The 22,273-nt window shown below is 43.6% G+C and overlaps 1 protein-coding gene across 1 annotated transcript in view; it reads right to left on the bottom strand.

Annotated features, from left to right (window-relative positions):
* Nucleotides 1-879: 879 nt before the first annotated feature.
* LOC144128939 (uncharacterized) overlaps nt 880-22,273 on the bottom strand; it is a 74,539-nt gene continuing 53,145 nt past the window's right edge. Inside the window, 15 exon segments of the mRNA XM_077662760.1 lie at nt 880-1,043; nt 4,050-4,159; nt 4,558-4,629; nt 7,387-7,570; nt 8,847-8,920; nt 11,103-11,186; nt 12,904-12,984; nt 13,182-13,229; nt 13,854-14,000; nt 16,522-16,671; nt 17,818-18,013; nt 18,361-18,421; nt 18,593-18,678; nt 20,995-21,063; nt 21,504-21,616. Of these exon segments, the coding sequence (XP_077518886.1) occupies nt 4,058-4,159; nt 4,558-4,629; nt 7,387-7,570; nt 8,847-8,920; nt 11,103-11,186; nt 12,904-12,984; nt 13,182-13,229; nt 13,854-14,000; nt 16,522-16,671; nt 17,818-18,013; nt 18,361-18,421; nt 18,593-18,678; nt 20,995-21,063; nt 21,504-21,616 (1,467 nt within the window). The 3' untranslated portion in view covers nt 880-1,043; nt 4,050-4,057.

The raw sequence follows: 22,273 nt of genomic DNA, 5'->3' as shown, positions 1-22,273 counted from the left end.
TGCAGAAATTTATGCAGTAGCAACATCGACAGTTTTTTCTTCCTGCTCTCTTTGTAGCTGGGCTTGTGCCAGCCTATGACAGTGTATTCGCGTACTGGTCGACGCAAAGTTTGGAGAGCGTGATTTTGAAAAAACAAGTCTCTGTATAGGTGAGTAAATATAGCACAAATTTAGTTTTTGAGCTGCTGCGGTGGCTCAATGGTTAAGGTGCTCGGCTGCCGACCCGAAAAACGCGGGTTCGATCCTGGCTGCGGCGGTCGCATTTCGATGCAGATGAAACGCGAGAAGCTCATGTACTGTGCAGTGCATGTTAAAGAACCCAAGGTGGTTGAAATTTCCGGAGAGACCTCCACTACGGTGTCCCTGATAGCCCGAGTCGCTTATTGGACCCCCTGAAACCAAACCACACCAAACCATATTTAGTTTTTGAGCGAAATTTGCACTAAAATGTAAATGCAACTTACACAACTGCACATTGTACCAGCAGCCAGGCTTCCTATAGCAAGTTGGAAAAGGTGCAGATGGTGGTCTGCACTTTTATTGCATATGAAAGCATCAACACCTCTTCGAGTGCTTGAGCGAATCGATGTGCATTCTGAGAGATCGAAGTCTGAATATAGTCTATGTGCATTGCTACCTATATTCCTGAAGTGCAACCTGTTCTGGTTCATGTGTTTAACCAAGGGACCTCAGGTGTTTACCTAAAGAGGCATCTGCAAGCAAGCAATTAAATACACAGATCACATGTAAAGACCATGTTGGGACTGCAGGTTTCTATCTGAACTGACGTGATAAATGCGACATAATAACAATACACCTCAAAAGTTAATTGCACTCTCCTAGTGTAACATTAACGCCATCAAGAACACTACAGTAAAATATGAACAAGTGACGTCTTTTATTGACCATGCACCATATGGGCAAAAATACATTACTTTAATGGGAGAAGAAACTTGCACAAAAATAATAGCTAAACATTAAGGTATCAGTGACTCATCACTGTTAACATTGAGTTCCTTTTGACCTATGCGTGTTCCAGGTTCCTGCAAGAGAAGAGAGAGAAAAAAGAAGGAATATAATACGAGGCCACACAATGAATTCTGCAATATAATACAGCAGTATCTCCGAGGACTGCTTCAAGAAATGATGATGCTAATGTTTAACAATGGTAACCCCACAAGCCATTTAATGATATGAGCGAAGGAACAGGATGTAAGGTTCAGCTTGGTGATAGCAGCACCCTATTCCAGCTCCAGTCATTCGGTTTTCAAAGAAACAAGTCTGACAAGCCTGCAGTGAAATATCACTTTCAATATAAGGTACCAACAGAATGCTGCAACAGGTGCTCCTAGAATGCATAAGAATCTATAGCACAGATGATTTTCACAACACTGAAGTGATTATAAAATAATTTTTTTCAGCTCTGGCATAAGTAGGACTGCTATGAGAACCCCAATATTCAATAAATATGCTGTTTTGATGTGTCTTTGTTATCTACATTTCTGACAACGTGCCCATGAATGCGTCCTTCCTTCCTAGATAGAACAAAGCAAGCCAATAATGGTATTTAATTTTACCTGGTGTAACAAAACAGTATCCTAATGTAATGAAGGATGGTGAAGGACTAAAAGATAGGTGCAAAAAAAGAGGGTGGGTTTACTGCCCTTTGAAAAAACATTGTGAGCAAAAAAAGACAGCAACAAACAAAACATGAGCATAAATTGCTGATATATAGTAAATGGTTTTAAAAAATTTGAGCTGCAGGACCTCTCCTGATGTAGAAACAGTATAAGTGTTCCCTATGGAAGAAAATTTTTACAGTGCGCAATATGGGTGACTAGAAGATAAGTCTTAGTCCAAAGTCTTTGATCCTCATTGGCTGTTGTGAGCAGCACAGTGGAGCACTTGCAGCACCACTGAAGACCAAAGGGCCTTGAAAGGCTAGGACAAGGGTTCTTCTCACCTCAAATAAATACACAGCTTGATGGCTAAAAGCAAACCCTAGGGCCTGAAGACTTTTGACGGCGAGTGTACAGGTTCGGCCAAAGTATTACGGAGCATGCTTCGGCGTTTGAAAATTTCTCACGCGTTCCGTGCAGAACATCTGATAGTTTCTTGGAACTCATACAGGAGTGCATCTTCGTCTTGTGCTTATACGTGTATATAGCACTTTCTAATTTTTGCTAAGTAAGACGTGACAAGAGTTTGGCTGCTGAAGCGTGCTCCGTAATATTATGGCTGGGACTGTACACATGTGGAATCAATGGGCTCCTGCAGCAGCTTGATGGCACAACAGTCCCTTGCTGCAGCTTACTGGCTTTTCTTTGAAAAGGTAGGCTCAAATAAAAATTAGGACCCTTGAAATAACACTTCGGATGCTCTAAGGCAATCATTATGGGGACTACTTTGGGTCCACTTTAAGGTCTGCTTTTTCAATGGGGTTCATGACCATTGCGCGCCTACAACCTGATGGTGTGGCTGGCACAGCGGTACACTCCAACCCTTCGCCTGATATGTGCTTAGTGGCGAGGACAATAAGGTTATGAGGGAATGAAAGGCATGGCAACTTTTGAACAAAGGACAAATTTCGCACTTGAGCTCAGCTGCACTCAGCATTGCTAGGACGAGGCAGTTATAACTGCAGTGCGATGACCCCTGTCTCCCCCTTCTCAATATTTCGTGGATTGACTGATAGAAGTGCTGCAGCTTCTCCTCACTGCTGCGTCAGGACTTGTTCAGTCTCCCTTTTCTCACTGTTCATCCTTGCTCAGTGGTTTGCAGTATGACCACTAAGGGTGCTGTGGCTTAGTGTGGGTGTGTCTGATGCAAAAGTCTGAAGGTGTAGGCCACGCAGCCAACTACCACTGTATTACATTTACCAGCATAAGTTGGCCTAAATATCAGTGAGTTTTCTTTATTTCTACAACTTAAAATGAAAAAGAAAGTGCCTCTTTTTGGAAAATGAGGTTTTATACTCTAATGACACACACTACACCACAGCATACTATACTACTACAACAGAGACCTGCTGTAGTAAACTCAGATAGTAAAAACTAGGGCACAGTAAAGTGAAGCTGTAGTCCAATTTCACAGATAACTGCATATATTTTTTCAGTTATAGTAGACATACTTTTCAGAGAAGCGGCTAGAGTAAAGAGCGTCTGGTCGTGGCGATGTACTTCCTACGGAATGATGACATCGCGCCACGTGCAAAGTCTAGGATCGCGAGGCCAACATTCGGAGGCAAACGGATAACGAAAACGGTAAAACGGCGCTCTTTGAGTAGGCTTCACCACCCACGCGAGAGTTGCGAGGGGAAGCCAACTTTTAGAAGGTCTTGAGGCCTTGAGGCAAAGCGCGGCGCGCACGGAAAAAAAGAAGTAAAGCTGGTTATGAACATAGAAAAATGGCGGCGCGGGTGGCTGAGAAAGGGAAGACAGTAAATGTGCAGTAAGGAGTAGCGAAGGAAAGAAACGGGCGAACATTAGCAGCACGGCAGCGCGAAGCACGGGGAAGGTTGCTGCGTTTGACTGTGCCGCGCGTTTCGTAAATATTGCGTCTTAAATGACGCTGAGGCTGCGGAAGACGAGGCTGTGTTCACGCAAAACTTTGGTTTTCAGACGGAATCAAACTCGCATTATATTTGCAGTCGCATTGTATTCGTGCAAACACAGTTCTTCCAAGGGACAAACAAAATCGAAAATATACTAATGTAAATGTGATAATTGAAAATAAACATCACATAACGGGATGATAAGAGCAGGATGGAAGGTATAGCTGAGTGTTTCTTTTATAAACTCACACTCTGTGTTTAGTAAGTAGCCAATTAATTACCAGAGAGCATCCTTAGATGCATGCAATCACCAACAACTGATACAATAAAGACCCTGATATAGTAAAGATTTTTGCCGGTCTGAGTCATTTTACTCTAGAGGGGTCCTACTGTACCGGCACAATTACTTTTTAATGAGATCTTATAAACGCCCCCTAAGACTAACAAGAAATTTGCATCGATGGCGGCTGATAAAGAAAAAAAACGATCACATTACCTGACTAACTAGCTGGCTGGGGGCTGAGAGCTATCATGCTGGCGTGGAGGGCTCTCTTCAGATTCGGTCCTTGGCACTGGTTCTTCATGGGGAACCTCTGGCACATCCTGCTGTGGTGAGATTAATCGGAAGGAACAGAAATGCATGTATAAAGTAAAAGCCATGTCCACTAAGGAAAACCAGTCGTACTGAATGCTAACCTATGGAAGGATCAGATACATCCTGCCTGAGGTGACAATGCAGCTGCAACTAATCAACAATATTGTCATGTGCCAAGGCAGTATGAGGCACGGTATAATCAGATGGCTTGATCATCCTCCAACGCTTTTCAATTTGTGTTCAGGCAATAGCAGGCAGACGACCACTGAGAAGCACCTGATATGCGTTTGCTTTGCCATCAAATGGAAATTCTTATTCTAATAACCAGCACATTGCATAATACAAGCTGGCACACCGTTTACAACTCTGCAATAATGTTTTCCGCTAACGAGGCACAGAATCAACTCACTGGTGCTGCCTGCCTAGGAGCAGCATCATCTGAAGGCTGCTCTGCTGCACCACCTTCAGCTCCACCAGCTGCCTGCAAGCAAACAAGTGCAAAAGAAGGTTTGAGCATTTGTGCCAAGGCACAAAACAAGAATGTACTAACAAAAAAAAATTGAAGGGGACATCAATTGGATTGATGCATAGGAAATAGAAGAGCATTCCTCTCTACCTTCTTTTTCTTTGTGCTGTCGGTCCGTAGCCTGCAGCATGAACTGCACCACTGCGACCACTACCGCTACTTTTGTAAGTTCACCAACCAATAGAAGTGTCGTTATCAAACTGCTAGCGCCGGTATTTGCTGAGACCTGGTGTTTTATTATATCTGGTGTTTCATTATAGCCGGTGGCAGGTAGAGGCTGCATACAGATAACGACGTCGATGCCGGCGCCAGACAGTTTTCACTGCCATGGCCCTCCTAATGCTCTAAATTAAAAACTGCTTGTTTGCACCTTATGTCAGAACAACCATACAGCCAAGTCCAGTTTATGAGCTCAATTCAAAGAACTGAACAAAAGTGACAGTTATCCCTGCCACCGTGCACACAAGCAGCTTTCGGCTCCTTGTCGGCTGCTTGTGTGGATGGTGGCAGGGATACCGGCATGACAATGTAACAACAAGCTTTGTTTCTACATCACAACCTCAGAATATTTTTTAAACAGGCTTAAAAAAAAGACAGTCTTTTTATGGGCCGTCATTTCCATCGCTATGTCTAGCCTTGTTTGACCACAAACACAGCGCCATGACAAGGGACGAAGAAGGAAGGACAAGAGCGCTTGTCCTTTCGTCTCTGTCCCTTGTCGCGGCACTGTGTTTCTGGTCAAACAATGTACCAACTAAGGTATTTACACGACTGTAAGACGACCTATTTTTAAAAATTTGAAAATCCGAAGTGGAGGGGCCGACTTAAAATCGAAACCAAAGCATTGCACCATAAATAAAGGCAAGACAAACGAGATATCAGGCATGCAACAGCGTACTAATCATGGCGGCACCGTCACTCGGAACCACAGCGGCGCTGGGGAGTGTTGGTAGCCTACGGAAGAGCCGATGCCACTCACGCATAATTTCTCTTTGCCTCTGACGCATTTGACTACTGCTCGCTGCGTTGCACAAGTTTCTAATGTAGTGCTTTGTCATTTGCGCTCCGGGTCCGGTAAGCGACCGGCGCTCATTCACGGCTATATTCAAGATGGCTGTCATTCTTTACGCTGAAGAAACGAACAAATGCGCACCAGGCCGCAAGTTCGACGTTCGCAACAGGTGATACAGGTGTGGCAGCTGCAGTGAGGCAAAATTTTCAGCTGTTCCATGCGATGTCGTGATTAGGTTGTTTGCGAAGTGCGGGATTTCGCTGCACGACGATGTTAGAACAACGAGCTGTGGGACTGCAGCAGCGATCAAGACGGCAGCGCTGGTGAGGACGATAGCGCAAGTGTGGACAAGAAGTCCAGTGACTAATACATTTTCATTTTGGAATGTGCCCACTGGTGTGCCCGCGCGTGGCAGCCGATAACAGCTGGCAATCAGCGCAGGCCTCAGGATAGTGCTATTGCGTTCTATTATTAAAGGCCAAGCGTTAAAGACCTCAAAGATTTTTTTTTTTTTTCAGGAATGTGATGTGGGGGGGTTGACTTACATTCCAGTCGACTTACAATCGTGCAAATACGGTAGTCAACACTGCGTTCTACTGTAGGTCAAGCCTGCTTACATTGAAACTGCAGTGGATGGTGCTTAGAACTAGCCACTGCTTATGGCAAAAGGTTTAATCCTGTTAACAGTACACTATAAATAGAATAATCTCTGAATCAAATCAAGGTACAGTTGGTTGCTGCAACACCTTTGGCAGCGAAGTGCGCGAAATAGACCAGATGAGGGCTGCAGCTAGGCTTCAGTCAGGTTGGCTTCACCGCATGACAAGCTGTGCAGCAAAAACTGCCTCTTTTTAAATGACGGTGGTGTCGCATGAAAAATGAGCACGAGAGGCCGAACGCTACCCTCAAGCACAACATTCACATCGTCATGTGGATTTGCAAACTAGCGCGGCCAGCAGATTCCCAAGGCCGATCAGCCAACCCGTCTTCGTGCGCGAAAACTGACCGCGGGAACGCCGTTTAGAGAAAAGCCACTTGCAGAAGCGCGGCGCCGTTCAAAACATCGAATGTTCTGGTAAACATGAATTGAAAAAACGCGAAGAAGAGTGCTATACTTTTGCATGGGATTTTCAAGGGTGTGTTCTGACTATTCGATATATCCGGGATTGACTGTACATATACCCATTCCACACAAGCTAAAAGCATTAGTCCAACGTTTCGAGGAATCGTCCAAGGCGGAGTAGGTATTTACTCATTAGCATCCACCAAAGCGTAGCCATACAGCTACAAAGGAAAGCTATACTGCTTTCACAGAAATTCAAAATTGAATAAAAAAATCACCCTGGCCTGGGGATTGAAACCGGGACCGCCACCTAACCAGAGTCGCTCTACCAACTAAACTAAGCAGGATGGCTAGCACATGATAATGCGAGAGCGAATTGATCAAAAACTCGAAGAGGGAATAGTGTCAGCTCAGTGTTAGCTAAAAGCACCGACCCAATAGCCATGACTGTTAGGAGCTTACACTCACTTCATGTATCTGAGTGCATGTAATTAGGAAAGTGCATTAAGATCCAATAAGCACAAAATTTACAGTGTAGAAGAGAGCAATGTCTTTCTCTCACAAGGACTTAGCCACTGCTACCCCCAGGAAGTGAAACTGTCCCCAGACAGATCAGAATTCCTCTGACGCATCTCACCCCAAGCAGTGCTGGTGGTGCTACGTCTTCGGGTTGCTGGTCTGCTGCATCTTGCTCAGCAGCTGGCGATTGGTCAGCTTCAGCCAGATCTTGGGTGCCCTCAGCCTCTGGCTCTGTTTCCAGCTCTCGATCTTCATCATCTTCTGCCTCTTCACCTTGCTGTTCTCCACCGGTGGCAAGGCCCCTGCAATTAGTGCCACAAGGGGGCTTTAGACAGAGAAATCTACAAAGTAACAAGGCAGTCTCAAGCTAGCAGCAGCAAGCAATACAAGTACACTTTACTTCCCTGCCAGTGCCATTAGTTCTTTAGCGTCAGGAGTGGACTGTTTGAAGAGAGGAACACCAAATAGACATTGGTGCATTATGTGCAAACCTGGCTTTTAATCTGAAATATTTCTAGTCTGTGCTGTTCGCAGCAGTGCCAGGCAAAGAAGCTACGGTCAGCGAAAATGGAGCTTTTATAAGCTAGAAAAGGCTGGAAAATGAAATAGCAGTATTACTGCCACAGGCCATTTTCACAAGAAAACTACAATAATGCTCTGTTCTTGTCTTTTCGCACATTGAATTAAGCATCGGTTAAGCAGACTTTTAAGCTATTAAAGTCAATACTTTTTCTTCTATGTGTTCGGCCTCGCCATCACCAAGGCTAAACTTTACCATCATCCTTATTATGATGGTAATCCATCATCCTTATGATGATGGTCGCAGAGTCTGGAATTTTCTCGATGTCATCATCAACGTTACGAGTCTGAACTTAATATAGTTGAATACAATTCAAGAACGTAGCACATTGAATTAAGCATCGGTTAAGCAGACTTTTAAGCTATTAAAGTCAATACTTTTTCTTCTATGTGTTCGGCCTCGCCATCACCAAGGCTAAACTTTACCATCATCCTTATTATGATGGTAATCCATCATCCTTATGATGATGGTCGCAGAGTCTGGAATTTTCTCGATGTCATCATCAACGTTACGAGTCTGAACTTAATATAGTTGAATACAATTCAAGAACGTAGCAGCAAGTCGCCCTCAAAGGAGACCCTTCCCTTCACCCAACGGCACTGACCAGTTTGTGTGACGTTACGATTATTCCCCTAGTGTGAAATCGCCAATGGCTGGTAGGTGCCACTGTGAAATGGGATTAACTCCAACGTTATGACAATCGGTCGATGCCATTGATTGGCTGGAGGGCCTCCGTTTAGAGGTATCTGCCGCTGTACTCTTGAACTGTATCCCACTGAGGTGAGAAAAAATATGCCATTTCCAGCTCCAAATTTTCCAACAATAATTACATCTTTTGCTGCTGGACGAACATCAAGAGACACAAAAAGCCAAAAAATTGAATATTAAGAACAAAAATGTAGAGAATAGTCCCCAGTGTCCCTTTAAAACTCCAGAACGTGGCAGTGTTTAGCAAGGATCAAACTGCTTACAAAAATACTGAAGTGCCCAAAACTCACTGCTGCAGGAGAGCCAGTTCAAAGTTGTACATAGCCTGCTGCACGTCCTGGTTCACACCACGCAAAGCATGGGCCTGGGAAAGGAAAGAAAAAGAAAAAAAATTGGTGGTGTGAGAGATAGCACTTTGTAGTTAGATATTTTAACACATTCCCTGAGGCACCAATTTTTGTGGAGTCCTAATCCTTGTGCATCACGACCCACCGGTGGTACCGGCCGGCCAGTGGTACCAGCCGTACTTAAATTTTCTTCGGTGCAGCGTCAGCCACTAGTGAGCCACTGGCGAACTCAACTTCTTTGAGCTGCCAACAGTTGTCAACAGCGACCTTGCAGGTGGTGTTTTTGCAGTCTCTTTAAAACTTGCTAAGCTCTCCTTCATCGTGAAACTCGGCATTCGGCCACAGTTTTTCGTATTTACGCCACACACACAGCAAGCATATGTGACGTGACCCACCGGTGGCCCATAATGCAGTGAATGAATTTTTTTATGCATGTTTTCCAATGCTGGAATGTTGCTGCAAGGCATGGTTTAGTACACATGGATTATGAAAACAGGAATATATCAGCCAGTTCTTCATTAATCGTCATGCTGGTTCTAATAGCAAGCTGGTGTAAGATCATAGTGAATTAAAACGAGAAAGCAGTGACTATATATAAAAGTATCCTTATGCCTCACATGACCTGCAATTAACTTTGACGACGAAGCCATGGTGCAGCTTTTAAAGCACAAGTCAAAATAAAATGACAAAACAAATTCAGGCATAAATTACCAACAAGCCTTAGACAAACTTCCAAGTGGCGATTTATGTTTACTAATGTCTTGCACATCACTGCAAAGAAATTAACACACAACCAAAATTTGGTGGCTAATTTTCCTAATGCAAGTTTGGAAGCATTTTTTATTTTGTTTAATTTTTTTCATTTCAGTTACCTTAGTAAATTCAGAAAAGTACATTTTCGGCATGTACTATTGAGCCCTAACAAAATGAATGCCTCTTTTTTTTTTTGCTACTAGATTTACAGTTGCAGACTATTCCCTTCGATTCAAAAATATTCGCTTCGCTTCAAAACTATTTAAACTTAAAATTCACTAATTCGCACATGCCTAGTCAATGGCCATCGAAATTTCAATGGCCATCCAGAGGCACTGGTGCCCATGCGGTCAATTTCAATGATAATTGAGAAGTGAGCATTGCGATCCGACAGATGGCGCAAGGGGTAGCAACAGTGAGTCAAACCATGAACTGAAGCAGTAATGAAACAGGGAAAATATTGAAGTAAGTGCTGTTTTTTAATTGACAGTTTGTTCAAACAAAGCTATTCAAATATTTCACAGCTCAGCACAATCCACAGACAGCAATGATGGGCTGATGACGGCCAATGAAACAAACTCCGTTTCAGAAACAATCACTTTTCGTATTTTTCTCCAGCAAAGTTGCCACAGATCAATGGCCATCTCTGTCAGGTTCATATAGTAGCGCTTGTGGAGCACTTCTTTATATTCATCATCAGAAAGCATGCTAAGAGGCGAAATCGGGCAAAATGCAGTGGCACATCCCACAAGAACAGTGTTGGTTTGCTTACATCTGGCCATACGACAGTCTGCAAAGGAGCAAGCAAAAAATGACTACCATAAAAAATTAGATTACAGACTGGCTAGTGTAGTTTAAAATTTTGTAATTAAATCAAAACGATTTTCTTTATTTGTTTCCAGTTTCTATATTGTTTTTTTTTTCAATGCTTAGCGAGTGTGAGGCTGCTCTCAAGGGCCCTTGATATTTCGATGGTCACTCATGACCCGCCATTGAGTTGATCCCCATCAAGCTCAATGATAATTGAAAACCACTGCGTGGAACTGGCTGATCTCCGTTAAGTTTGATGTTCTAACTCAATGGGCATTCAAACTGCTAGTGTGACAGGTATTAGCCTGGAGCAGTTACTCTAGCAACTGAGCCTACCAGGACAGTGAGAATATGGCAGGGCAAGGCTGAATTGACCATCAGCTCAAAGCTAGTGCTAGTGGGAAACCCTCAACATAAAGCAACTTCTAATGATGAAATAACTAAAATTAAAGAACAGCTGGCATTGCATTGAAATACTGCTTGACCACCACATGCAATTCATCGGTATACTCGAACCAAAGCAGGCTAACAAATAAAGAGAAACACCTACAGTTTAAAAAAAGAAGAAAAAAGGCAAACTTCTCCACAGGCAAACCAACTACAACAGCCCCATAAAAAATAATGAAGGTGGCCCACCTCTGCCAGCAACAGCATGTTGTCCAGGCCCTGCAGTGGCTCTGCAGCAGGCCCCTCACCAGATGGCGGTGGCAAATCTTGAGCCTGAAAAGTGTTGTAATCAAATGGTGGCAGTGACTTAATCTCTTACAGACCAAACTTTTTTTATGAAAATGGTACCAAAATGGTAATTTAGCAGCTGCGTTGCCATCTGTTGCCAAATGAAAAAAAAATTCTTTGGACAAGCCCTACCTGCTTTAAGCCAGACATAAGAGTGCCAGAAAACATACGGCAAGCTGGACTCATCAAGACCCAGAAATAACGGCTGGCTTACGACGAGCCTGGCTCGTCCTCTAGGGGGGTCAAAGAAATATGCACCGATTACTAAAAAAGCATATTGACCAACGTCGATAAAATGTCCTTGCTATGTGCTCTTAGCCACTTTTCTGTCCGACAAAATAAGTTTCACAAGAATGAAGACAGGCGACCTGATATAGCACTGCATGAGCCTTTGCTTGCTATGAGCAGCTGTGAGTGTGTTGTGACAGCCGATGGTATAGAGTAGAACCTCATCAATTCGAAGCCCGCTAGACTGCGTAAAACATTCAAATACAGGTCTTCCAATTATCCGAAATGAAGCAGAACAAGAAAGGCAAGCGCAAAACACTGAAACAAGCAGTGGTCGACATTTAACTATTAACTCCTCCTAGTGCGAGAGCTCATTTGGTCCCGTGATAGCCATGCTGCTGCCGGTCACTCGACATTTGGTCACATTTGGTTCCGCCGTCCGCAGAACATGGTTACACATCTTGCTCTATGTTACTCGGGTACTGACAGAGCCCTTCACCTTTTGCAGGTGCTTTCATACATTCTCGGCCCGTGCAAGAGGGCAACCAAGGTCGGATATGTCGGTTAGTCGTGAGGCGCAGCTCTACGGCACACGCATAGAAGGGCAGCTGTTGGTTGCAAAGGAGTGACAAGAAGAGCGCACGCGTGATCCATCCGGCCAGTCCAGACAAGGTGCGGTATACACTGTATCGAACAGTGTGGTGCGGCGCCCCCCACGGAGTGCATGAAATAGCAACTATGCTCTCTGTTGGTGCTGGCGCAGTCTGAGTGCGTATAACGTTTTTGAATGGCGGTAAAGCGCTGGTGAATTGCACTGTACTGATGAGGGTTGCTTTGGCCAGCGTAATGTCACCGTGCTGTGCGCCAAGCTGGAGTGCCGCCGCTGTCTGCGTGATGGTGCATGAAGTACTGGAGAACCAGATGAAGCGTTGTGATGATTAATGGAGGCTCATGCTTGCATTAAATGTGATCCAACGCTGTGTTACCAGTTGAGCTCGGTGTTCCTGATTCTGCGGTGAACTCGGCCATTCTCGCACAGCACCCCAAGTCTGAGAACTAACCCAGACTGAATTATCGAGGTTATACTGTGGTCTATGTCTGCTTATCTTAGAGCAGCAGTTTTGATAAGCAAAGGTAGCATGACATGTATTAAATGGGAATGTTTTGAAACACATTCATCAACTGGCAGCCCATAAAATTGACAAAACATTTAACAAGATCACTTATTACAAGTTTATTACTTTTATTAACACTTTATTGTTATGTGTGTATTGATATTAGATGCCAATAAAATTTCTAGTTGCAGGTACCCTGAGCTGCGTTTAACATAATGCCCCCAATAGAGAACATGTTTCATGTGGTTGATCAATACAGACTCCATTTACTAACACAAGAACAAATAGGTACAGAAGAAATTGTGGAAAGAAATTAAAAAAAAAGGTGAAGCAAGGGTACCTTAAAGGTCAGCACTTACTGGAGCTGATACTGTTGTGTCTTTCTCAGGCCAGGTCTGCTCAAACACAGGTTCTATGGGCCTTGCTGTAGCTCCTTGCTCCTAGATGCAAAATTCAAGTGTGCGCTGCATCAACACTGTGCAGAGTTGCATTGCTGACTAAATGTGCCCTCCATTAAAATACGAGGCAGTGTTTACAGCAAGCAGTAGAAAGTCAAGAGTAACTGAAAGCAGAGAGCTTCAAATGACATCATTTTCGTGTTGAGTGTAGAGCGAGTGATGCAAAAAAGCGTACAAACCTCGCTAGTGCCGCAGTCACGCTCTGCTACCATCTGCTCAGCAGGAGCCTGAAAGAATGTGAAGTCAGCACACACAAAAAATGGTAAGCAATGCAAAAATGGCTACATCGACTCAATGCAAACTCAACAGAACATGCAATGCAACATCATGAGGCAAGAAATAATATTGGCAAATTTTTGCCCGGTGCAAGGTGTTTAACAAACACTTCTACTAAGCTTGAACATGGTCAGCAAACCCTTTTTCTTGCAGGACTTTCCCTACCGACCAATTAACATCAAAAAGTAAAAACATTCAGTACCTCGTTTCAATTGAAACAGTGAAGCTTTATTGCTTCATGATGACAAACAATAAGATCAACAATTTTGATTAGGTAACTAAATGGCGACATGACACACAAAGAAAGATCACAGAGAAAATAGCAACAAGGTAAATACCAAAAAAAAGTGATACGCTAAAGGCTAGTTGTCATTTCTTTGCCACTGCACTCTATAGCATTCTTTCTCTTTTACCAACTGGTCCAACAGGCTATCACTCTGTCCAAACGTGTAAAACAAAAATTAAGAATGTTATGTGAAGGTCGAGGCAGAAGTCCGTGCACAGCTTTTAAGGCAAAGACCAAGAGTGAAGGAGGTGATGACATGCAACCAGTATATAATCCAGGGACCACTCACGCTTCTTTCCATGGAAGAAGTGGGCACAGTGGGAAGCTGGGGAGGCTGGCTAGCAGGACTGCACAGCGGCTTGGCCCTCTTGCGAGCCGTCACTGCTGCCAATGGCCTCGAAGTGTTCTTGTCAAAGGTCGAGTCTGACAATGTTTCCTGAAAAATAAAACCAGGCAAATTGGGGTTCAGGCACAGCACTGACAGTGCTCACTTCTCAATGTAGTCAACTAGGTAGTACATGCCACATGGTTGTGAAACAAATACTCAGATAAAACAATTTTTTTTTTCTTTTCTGCTTTACTGGGCAGCCACTTGCTGGAGAATTACAAGTCAAAAGCATGGGTGATGGACATTGATTGCAACTGTGAGAAATATTTACGGTAGACTTGCGATAACTCAGACTTGGATAAGTAGTGCTTTCAATTAATTCATTAAAATTTCAAAATTTTCATTGGCCGTCTTTATTTTCAATGCATTTTAAAGCCAATTAATTTATATCGCAGTTTTACATAATTTAAACCTTCTGTCTTGTTCCAACACTCCCAGTGTGCGAAAGAGCACCAGCCAAATTTGGATACGTCAGATTGGCGGCATCATGCCAGCTGAAAATTAGCCGCTTGTACTTCAGTATGGCATGCGACTGCTCAAATATCCCTCTTTATGCCTATAATTTCATGGCACATTGTTGCCACAATAGGGGGCAACAGTGACAATGGTAGGAAGTTCCCCGTAGCCGCATGGTTTCTTTTTCCGAGATTCGCTGTTAGGTCACAGCGACAGTGGCTATCAACCGCACATGTCAGCCAAGCCCAGCTGCGTGCAGTTTCAGATGCTGATTAGTGCATTGCTGGCCTTTCCTTTCTTTTTAAAAGTTGTCTTGCCATTTTGGCACCAATAGGCGTTCCCCTCGCATCTCTCCGCGTGGTTATTTTTGTGCAGTGGAACTGTGGGCCCAACAGAGCTGTTCGCTGCGATGTGGAACCTCCTCACATGTAAGAGCACCGCCACTTCTGAGGAGGCTACACCACTAACAAGACACACCGTGGGAGAGAACGTGGAAGCCCTGGAGCAGTTCTGCTTTGACAGTCCTGACACTGTGCATGCAACAAAGTATTGACAGAACTGTGAAAAATTGTCATTTCTGCGCAGCTTCTGCTCATAAGTAGACGACCCCTGCTCATTTTTTGCCAGTGTTTCTAGTGGCCATTTTAATACTTGAAAGTTCTCTACCAATTCCTAGAAGTTACAATTAATGTGGGACTCCCAATTAATTCTTACTCTGTTGGGAAATCAGCGCATTGTTAACTTTTTTCAATCCAACTGAAGACTGCTGGTTGATTAAACGAATCAGTGCTATTCACCCATTTTTAATGTTGTAGTAATGCTTACCGCTATGTTCCAAAATACTACTTGCATGCACAGACATCCATGAAGCAAAACACAAACATTGAAACACATTAAGGAGCATTTTTGATAACTCAAACAAAAATCTCTGGTCCCCTGAGTCTACTGTACACTATTGAGATCCTCTCAGGTTTTCACCGTGAAAAGCACAAAGTATATTGCAATGCCATGAGGTGCCCTGCCCAGTTTGCGAGCGTGAGCTCACAAACATCCTCAGTGCCTTGGATAAGCTGTCAGGATCAGGCCAACCTCAAAAACAGGTGCTTCTCACTCAATGTCACGAAAAGTCACACAAACCGTGCAAGGCATTCACTAACAGTGATTTCTTTGAGGCAAGTCAGTCACCTGTACAATCACTAACATATCTTCTAGAAGCAATAGCTTGCATATGGTACTCTCGATGCACATCAAAAGTTATTCCTGCGTACATGATGACTGACAACAGCATCTATACTATGGCACTGTTCTAGGGTGGCCAACCACAATTCAAACTACCCCAAAATGGGGTTGCATGAATTGAGGTACGTGGAAGGACTCATGACTTGTCTTGAATCATGTTTCATTCTTACAGTGATACACCACACTATATGTTGTACCTACTCAAATAATGAATACACTCGCATAATGAACACATCTGCTATTTTGGTTGTCAAAATATCAATTTTCGCATTCATTTTGCAAGTAAATGATTTCAAGTGTCTCAAACATATTAAGCAGAAGAAAACCTCCACTCAAAGAATTTGCTGAACTGCTTAAAATGCCTCACGACAACATTTAAGTTTTTTCATGCACGTAAGCTAAGGTCAAACTCTCATATTAGACCCTCTGCACTGCATGTAATTATGCAATTCTATGAATTATACCTGTGTTACATGATTCCCTCACTCATATAATGCTGAATGGGCTTTAGTGATCTAAGTTATGATGACGAGAACTAAAATGTTTGTGTGCAGTAAATATGTGTCCGGCAGACCCCTTTTGTGAAAACACTTCAGTTTTTCTGACTATTTGAATGTATATGATTCAGCCTGCAGCAAATTTTTTAAAATTTGATATTTGCACACCTGAATTGGAAGGCAGCACTGCAGGAGGGCCCACAAAGCTTTTGGGAAGTTGGGGGAACTGCCCTTCTGATAAAATGACAACATTCATTTCTCAGATCCATGAAACATTGCTTCAAACATATTATGCTTAAAAAGAGAAGCGTTTTGTCATAGAATTGGTATTTGCACCAAGGAAATTAATTTGGTAGCAAAAAGGAAAGGTGGCCAACCTCAATTCTAGAAGGGCTGTCAGTCGCAAACTCCACACTGGCCACAAGGTCAGGCGACGACTCCGAGGTCCCTCTTTGAAACATAAGATGGCGCTCACTGTTGAGGGCACGGTTCTCTTTGGGGATGTTGCTCTTAGCTGATGACGGAACCTGTTAGGGAGAGCAAACAGTAGCTATAAAAATGAAGGCACAGCTTGCTGCTCAAAGCGTGTGCTTTCTTGAAAATAGGTTTCATTCACCAGCAGTCATGACAAATATACGGCAGCATGCATGCGTGGTGCAGTAATAAAAGAAAAGAGACAGGTTTTGCCAATAACTACCCTAGTCAAAATCTTCAATTTTATTTCAGATGCCTAAACAACTGGAAATGGCAGGACCGATAAAATGGGCCACTATTCCTTTCATTTTATTTTTTTTCCTCTCACGTGAAGGTGTGTGAAGAAGCTACTAGTCAACAAACTAAAAACACCTATGACGTCTCTGTTTACAATCATAGTGGCCATTCAGTGCCTGCTAAAAAAGGCTACAGCTTCCAGTAACTTCTGCAGCATTATGACATGGCAAACCTTGTGAAATTGGTCTCCTAAGAGTTACAGTGGCTGCGCAGATTCATATGCTGTAAACAGGAGAGGAGATCTATGTACGCGTTGCAAAATACTGAACCTTGACGCTAAACCCATGGATCTAGCAGATTGCACTAAGCAATCCACACTACGAGCTGTTACTCTGGCTTTCCGGGCTTTAATTTGCTTCTTCCCTACACTAATCTTGTTACGGCTTTCTTTCTCGACATCTTTAATGCAAAAGACAGTAGAAAAGTAATGCAAAATACAGGCCCCTAGCTCATACTAATCATTAAACATACTCAAAAAGGGCTCATCAGAGAGAAAAAAAATTAAGGACCTCCAGCCTGATATGTTTGGATGCTCTACAGCGTTAGCAGTGGAAACTCCATTGAAGGCCCTCTTTCGATGGTGTCTGTGCTTTACATGGCCCCACAAGGATAATGTGACAGGTAACTGCACCAGTTCTGGCCGCAGATCTCAACTGTGCCTTCGCCACCAGGAATACACACTCGGATGCTTGAGCTTGGTTGTGTTTACCATTGAAAGGAGAAACAGGAGGTTATAAAGAGAAATAAGATGCAGCATCTGTCGCATAAAGCCCACAGCCTTTCTCTGCCCAATGGTTTGGGGTTGCGACAGCTAGGGGCACTGTGGCTTTATGTGGACATGCCTGACACCTTTTCTTTTCCGATGCCATTTTAGCGTTGCTGCCCAAGGCAAAATTACACACCTTGCGTCGTGCTCCACCAACAGCCTGGCCGGAACTGAGCTCAGGCTGGGGACAGTTGAGCAGCTGCAACTGGCGAAGCACTGCAGCCAGGCTGGCCGCATCCTCCTTGCCCTCCAGCAAACGTGACACTTCAGCCCCAATAGACATCTTCAGGACATCACATGCAGGCTGCTGCTGCTGCCGAGATGGTGGTTGCCTGCTGGTTTAGAGAAGAAGGCATAGCCGCAGCGACCGTTTAAGCAGGAAATGCCCGAAGATAGTACCCTACGTTTTAAGGAACAAACACAACTCCTCTCAGCGTTTTCACACCCCTTTCCTACCTAGGGCAAAAATGTGGCAGCAACGGCTGCCGCTTTCATGAATGGTGAACAGTAATAGCAATGAGGAACGTGATACTATTTGGCACCAACCCATACTGAGGGGAGGTCCATTTGAAACCAGATATGTAGAGCTAATGCGCATATACATCTAACATAAAATGCCTATACACTAATGTTTTGCGTCCAAGCTCTCAGAAGACACAAAAATGTTTTGGTACGGCACCTTGATGACGTGCTGGGAGCATCGGAAGGAAAGCCCACGACAGGCAACTGGCCTTGAGCACCTATTGGGGAAAAAAAATTTAAAATACAGCGAGAAGGCCACAATGAGTCTACTACTGCTGTATAAGAAACTGCCAGAATGATCTTTCATGGCAGAAAATTCTCTTCCCCTTTTTTGCCAGAGACAGAATCTCTGGAGGAAAACAATGCGGCTATGGAATGGAAACGTATACCATTGGCTTGCTTTGGGTCATTTGGTCGACCTCCAGCTGGCTCCTGAGGCCACACATTCTGAACAGGCCGCATCTGACGAGACCGGCTGTGAAGGCAGAACAAAAAACGGGGTAGAAGAATAGAATGATGTGAGAGTCATCAACAGCTGAAGAATTTTATGGCCAGAACAATAAAACTGTCAAGTGTATGCCACCAACCAAAACTATTTAAAAACTAATGAGGGCAGGCAAGCTCTGTGAATTAAATTAGACTGAATAGTTGGGGCCCGCTACGAAGCTGCCGTATATTGCTTGTAGACGAATTTCCTTGCAGGCAAACAGAGGGAATGTGGGTGAGCAGGAATGCTCATTGTAGTCACAAAGGTGAATCTTCATATTTTGCAGGAAACTGTCGTTAAAATGAAGTCGTAAAAACTGAGAAAAATTAGAAGAGTAGTTGGAGTTTTGAGATAAGCAAAGCACTGAAACTTTCACAGCACCAAGTGTGCATTGTAAAAATTTAAGCCTTTTATCTACACAATCTTCTGTCAAGCTCAAATTTTCGATCTGGCCTTGTGCCCCTCCAAGCTTTGCTGCTCAGAGTGAAAACAGTTCGTGCAGGCTGTCAGCGCTGAAATCATGTGAAGTTCAGAATGATGCAGAGTGGCAATGAGGGGCGCGCATTGCACCAACATGGCACTAAACTGCTTGTTGGTTTGCGGTGTGACTTGCAGGCAGTAATAACAGCTAGCTGATGGCTCTTCCTTCAATGTTTTCCCTTTCCCTCTAGGTTTTCCACGGCCTGATTTCGAGGGGTACAAATTTCATCACAAAAAACATCTGAGAAAAAAAGGTGACAAACACAGAGTGGTAGCTGTTGGAATTTATTGGGCGACATGAAAAATTCAACCGCTGAATCTCGCTGATACAAATATCATGCGATTGCAAGAAGGAATTGTACCGTCCGAAATATGCGCAATAATAATAATAGAAAATGAACAAAGTTTGTATGCTGAACCACAGGAAACACATTCAAGCTTTTCCTGTGTGAATGCAGCTAACTGCCACTTCCATTTATATTTGGAATCACTTCTTTTTTTTTTTTCTGGTCAGCGACGGCTACGAGCTGGAAGGTGGAATTATATTCGAAGATGACTTACACACAGCAATATACAGCGCATTTAATAAGATGTGAACTGTTTTTGGCAGTTTTTTTTTGAGGGGGGGTTCACTCAGTAATCTGACCTTCATATAATTCAGACATTTTTCCCAGCTCTCTGAAGTCCATATTACAAAGCTTTACTGCATACAGGTTATAATTAATGAGTGCTAACTAGGTATATATATATATATATATATATACACAGGGGACCTAGGCTTGCAAACTACAAAAGTGGTGCCCACATGTACCAATGTGTAAAATGACCCTCGTACTGATTGGCAAAGAAATTGTGGGCACACCTTTTAAACTCCACATTAACTGCTGCAGCAATGCAGCTCCAGTTTTTAGATCAACCCATTCAGTACACCAGCATGCTGAGTAGTTGCAGTACAGTGAAAGCTTGTTAATTCAAACTTCAACAATTCAAACAGTACGAACTGGGGAACCCATGCTCCACTGGAGTCTAGTGGATGGGTTGCGCCACCAATAATTCGAAGTACCACCACCGCGCCTGTGCGGCCTGGGCATGCAATGAACAAAGAAACGCTCCTGCATGGCAGCACTGCCTCTTTGGAGGGGATGTGGAAAGGGCAAAATTGGCATGCGAGGTCACCGTCTAAACGGGAGAAAGGGCTTTCTGTGTTAGTAGTGGCACGGACTCGGCAACTATACTGACTGTATAACCTCCAAGATTTGTACCCAGCTTGCCTGCTTGTAGGTAATGATCTTGAGGCTTCAGAAGATTGCTGTGTTAGCTTTTTAAGTTGAACGCAGCTTTTTAAGTTGGTTGCAGCCATTGCGGTCGTGGTGCACCATGGCGTAGCAATTAAGCAATGTTGTCCATCTGCAGTAATTACCATGCCAAAACGCTTCAAGAGAAGATTGAAACCATGCATGAAGTCAGCGCCAGTGCAATATCGGAACAGCATGTCGCCAAAGAGCGCAGCATGCTCACTGGTTTTGCAGTTTGCGACATGGGCCCAGGAGGCTGGAAAATTGGGCAATGTAAGTACATGCGGCCGTCCTTGCGACTTTCGCTTTTTGACCTTAAGGGTCACACAACCTCACGACTTGCAAGTGTGAATTTTCTAGTCATGAAGGTTGCGCTATCTTGTTGGTGGAAAAGCGGCAGTCACGGGATAGTTGTACACTGCTCAATCTTCCAGCCTTGTGACCATGCTCACAAGCGGATGCACACTCTCTGCTAGTCTGGTGAGGTTCTCCGTTGCGCAAGTTCGGATGTGCTATATACACTGCTCACCTCTTCAGTTTTGAAGGCGAAGAGGCCTTCCGATAAAGCTCTGGCTTAAGAACAGGTGTTGGCTGTTGCCTTCCAGGAAGAAAAGCAGAATGTGATGATGGAATACTTTAGAACAATAAAATAGGGTAAACTCACTACCAGACCATTTCTCAAATGCAGTGTACTGCATATTCTGTTCACTTTCGTAAGTTCGAACTTCGTTTAATTCGAACTGGGCCGGCATGCCTGTGGAGTCTGAATTAATGAGATTTTATTGTAATGTTTATTTGGAAGTATTACACAAGAAGGATGAAGGGACAACAGCTTACTTAGTGCATTTCAGACTTTAATGTAAGCATGCTGTTTTTCTCCTGGTCACAGGTATATTGCTAATCAGTTTTCATTCTAGTTGATCTGTTTAGTTTGTTCGAACAATCTGCTGGCTTTGTGTTGAATTATGCGGTTGTACTTTCACACCACAATTTGAAAAAGAAGAAAAGAAGGAGGAAGCAGAGTAAAACAAAACAAACCTGCCACAAGTGGCTGCTGCATATGATGGAGGATAGTCTCTTGGTCCACGTGAGGAAGCCCATGATTTAGTTAGGGGTGTTCTGGTCACTGGAATAGGCTGAGATTGCTGGACCTGCAAAAGATGACGGTGAAGGAAAGCTGGCGATATGTAAAACAGCCAGACCCTGGTGTTCTAACAGAGACCATGAAGGCAGAGTGCGCATCCATCTCTTGGTTGTCTGTCTGTCCATACTCGATAAAGTGAGCAAATAACTAAAATGTGATAACATCTGCTAGAACTCCGCGTTTCTAGTGGCCTACTTCAAAAGAAATGCCCCGAGGGAAAATGCAATAGTTCTCAAATACACCAGCAGAGATAAAAGTGTGAAAAAGTAACTCACAAGTCTGCTACAATCATAATCTTACAAAAGAGGACGAGAGAACAAGAAGTTATCAGTAACTGCCAGAGTCCTGTACCAGTTGGCTTCACAAACAGTTACAAATTACAACTAGGGTTGTGTGAACAGTGATCATTTTGGTTTGAATTGAATTTTCTTCGAACAATTTCGGAGCGAATACTTCGAATAATTCTGTCACAAAAAAAGAAAGGTAGAACGGCACAATAAGCATTTTTAGAATCATTTACTTTTCTTACACACAAGGCCATTACATGAAAAAAGGAGGTTGCATTGAAGCTTTGTCAAACTCATTGCGCATTGGTAGCGGCGGAGCTCCACCGTGTGGCGCTGTGAAGGATGCGGGTGGCTATTGCAATTTTGGAGAGGTTTTG

The sequence above is a fragment of the Amblyomma americanum genome, chromosome 4 (genome assembly GCF_052857255.1).
Source record: "Amblyomma americanum isolate KBUSLIRL-KWMA chromosome 4, ASM5285725v1, whole genome shotgun sequence".
NCBI classification, from domain to species: domain Eukaryota; kingdom Metazoa; phylum Arthropoda; class Arachnida; order Ixodida; family Ixodidae; genus Amblyomma; species Amblyomma americanum.
Note: the sequence above shows the minus strand (reverse complement) of the source record. Positions and strands in the feature narration are given on the sequence as shown.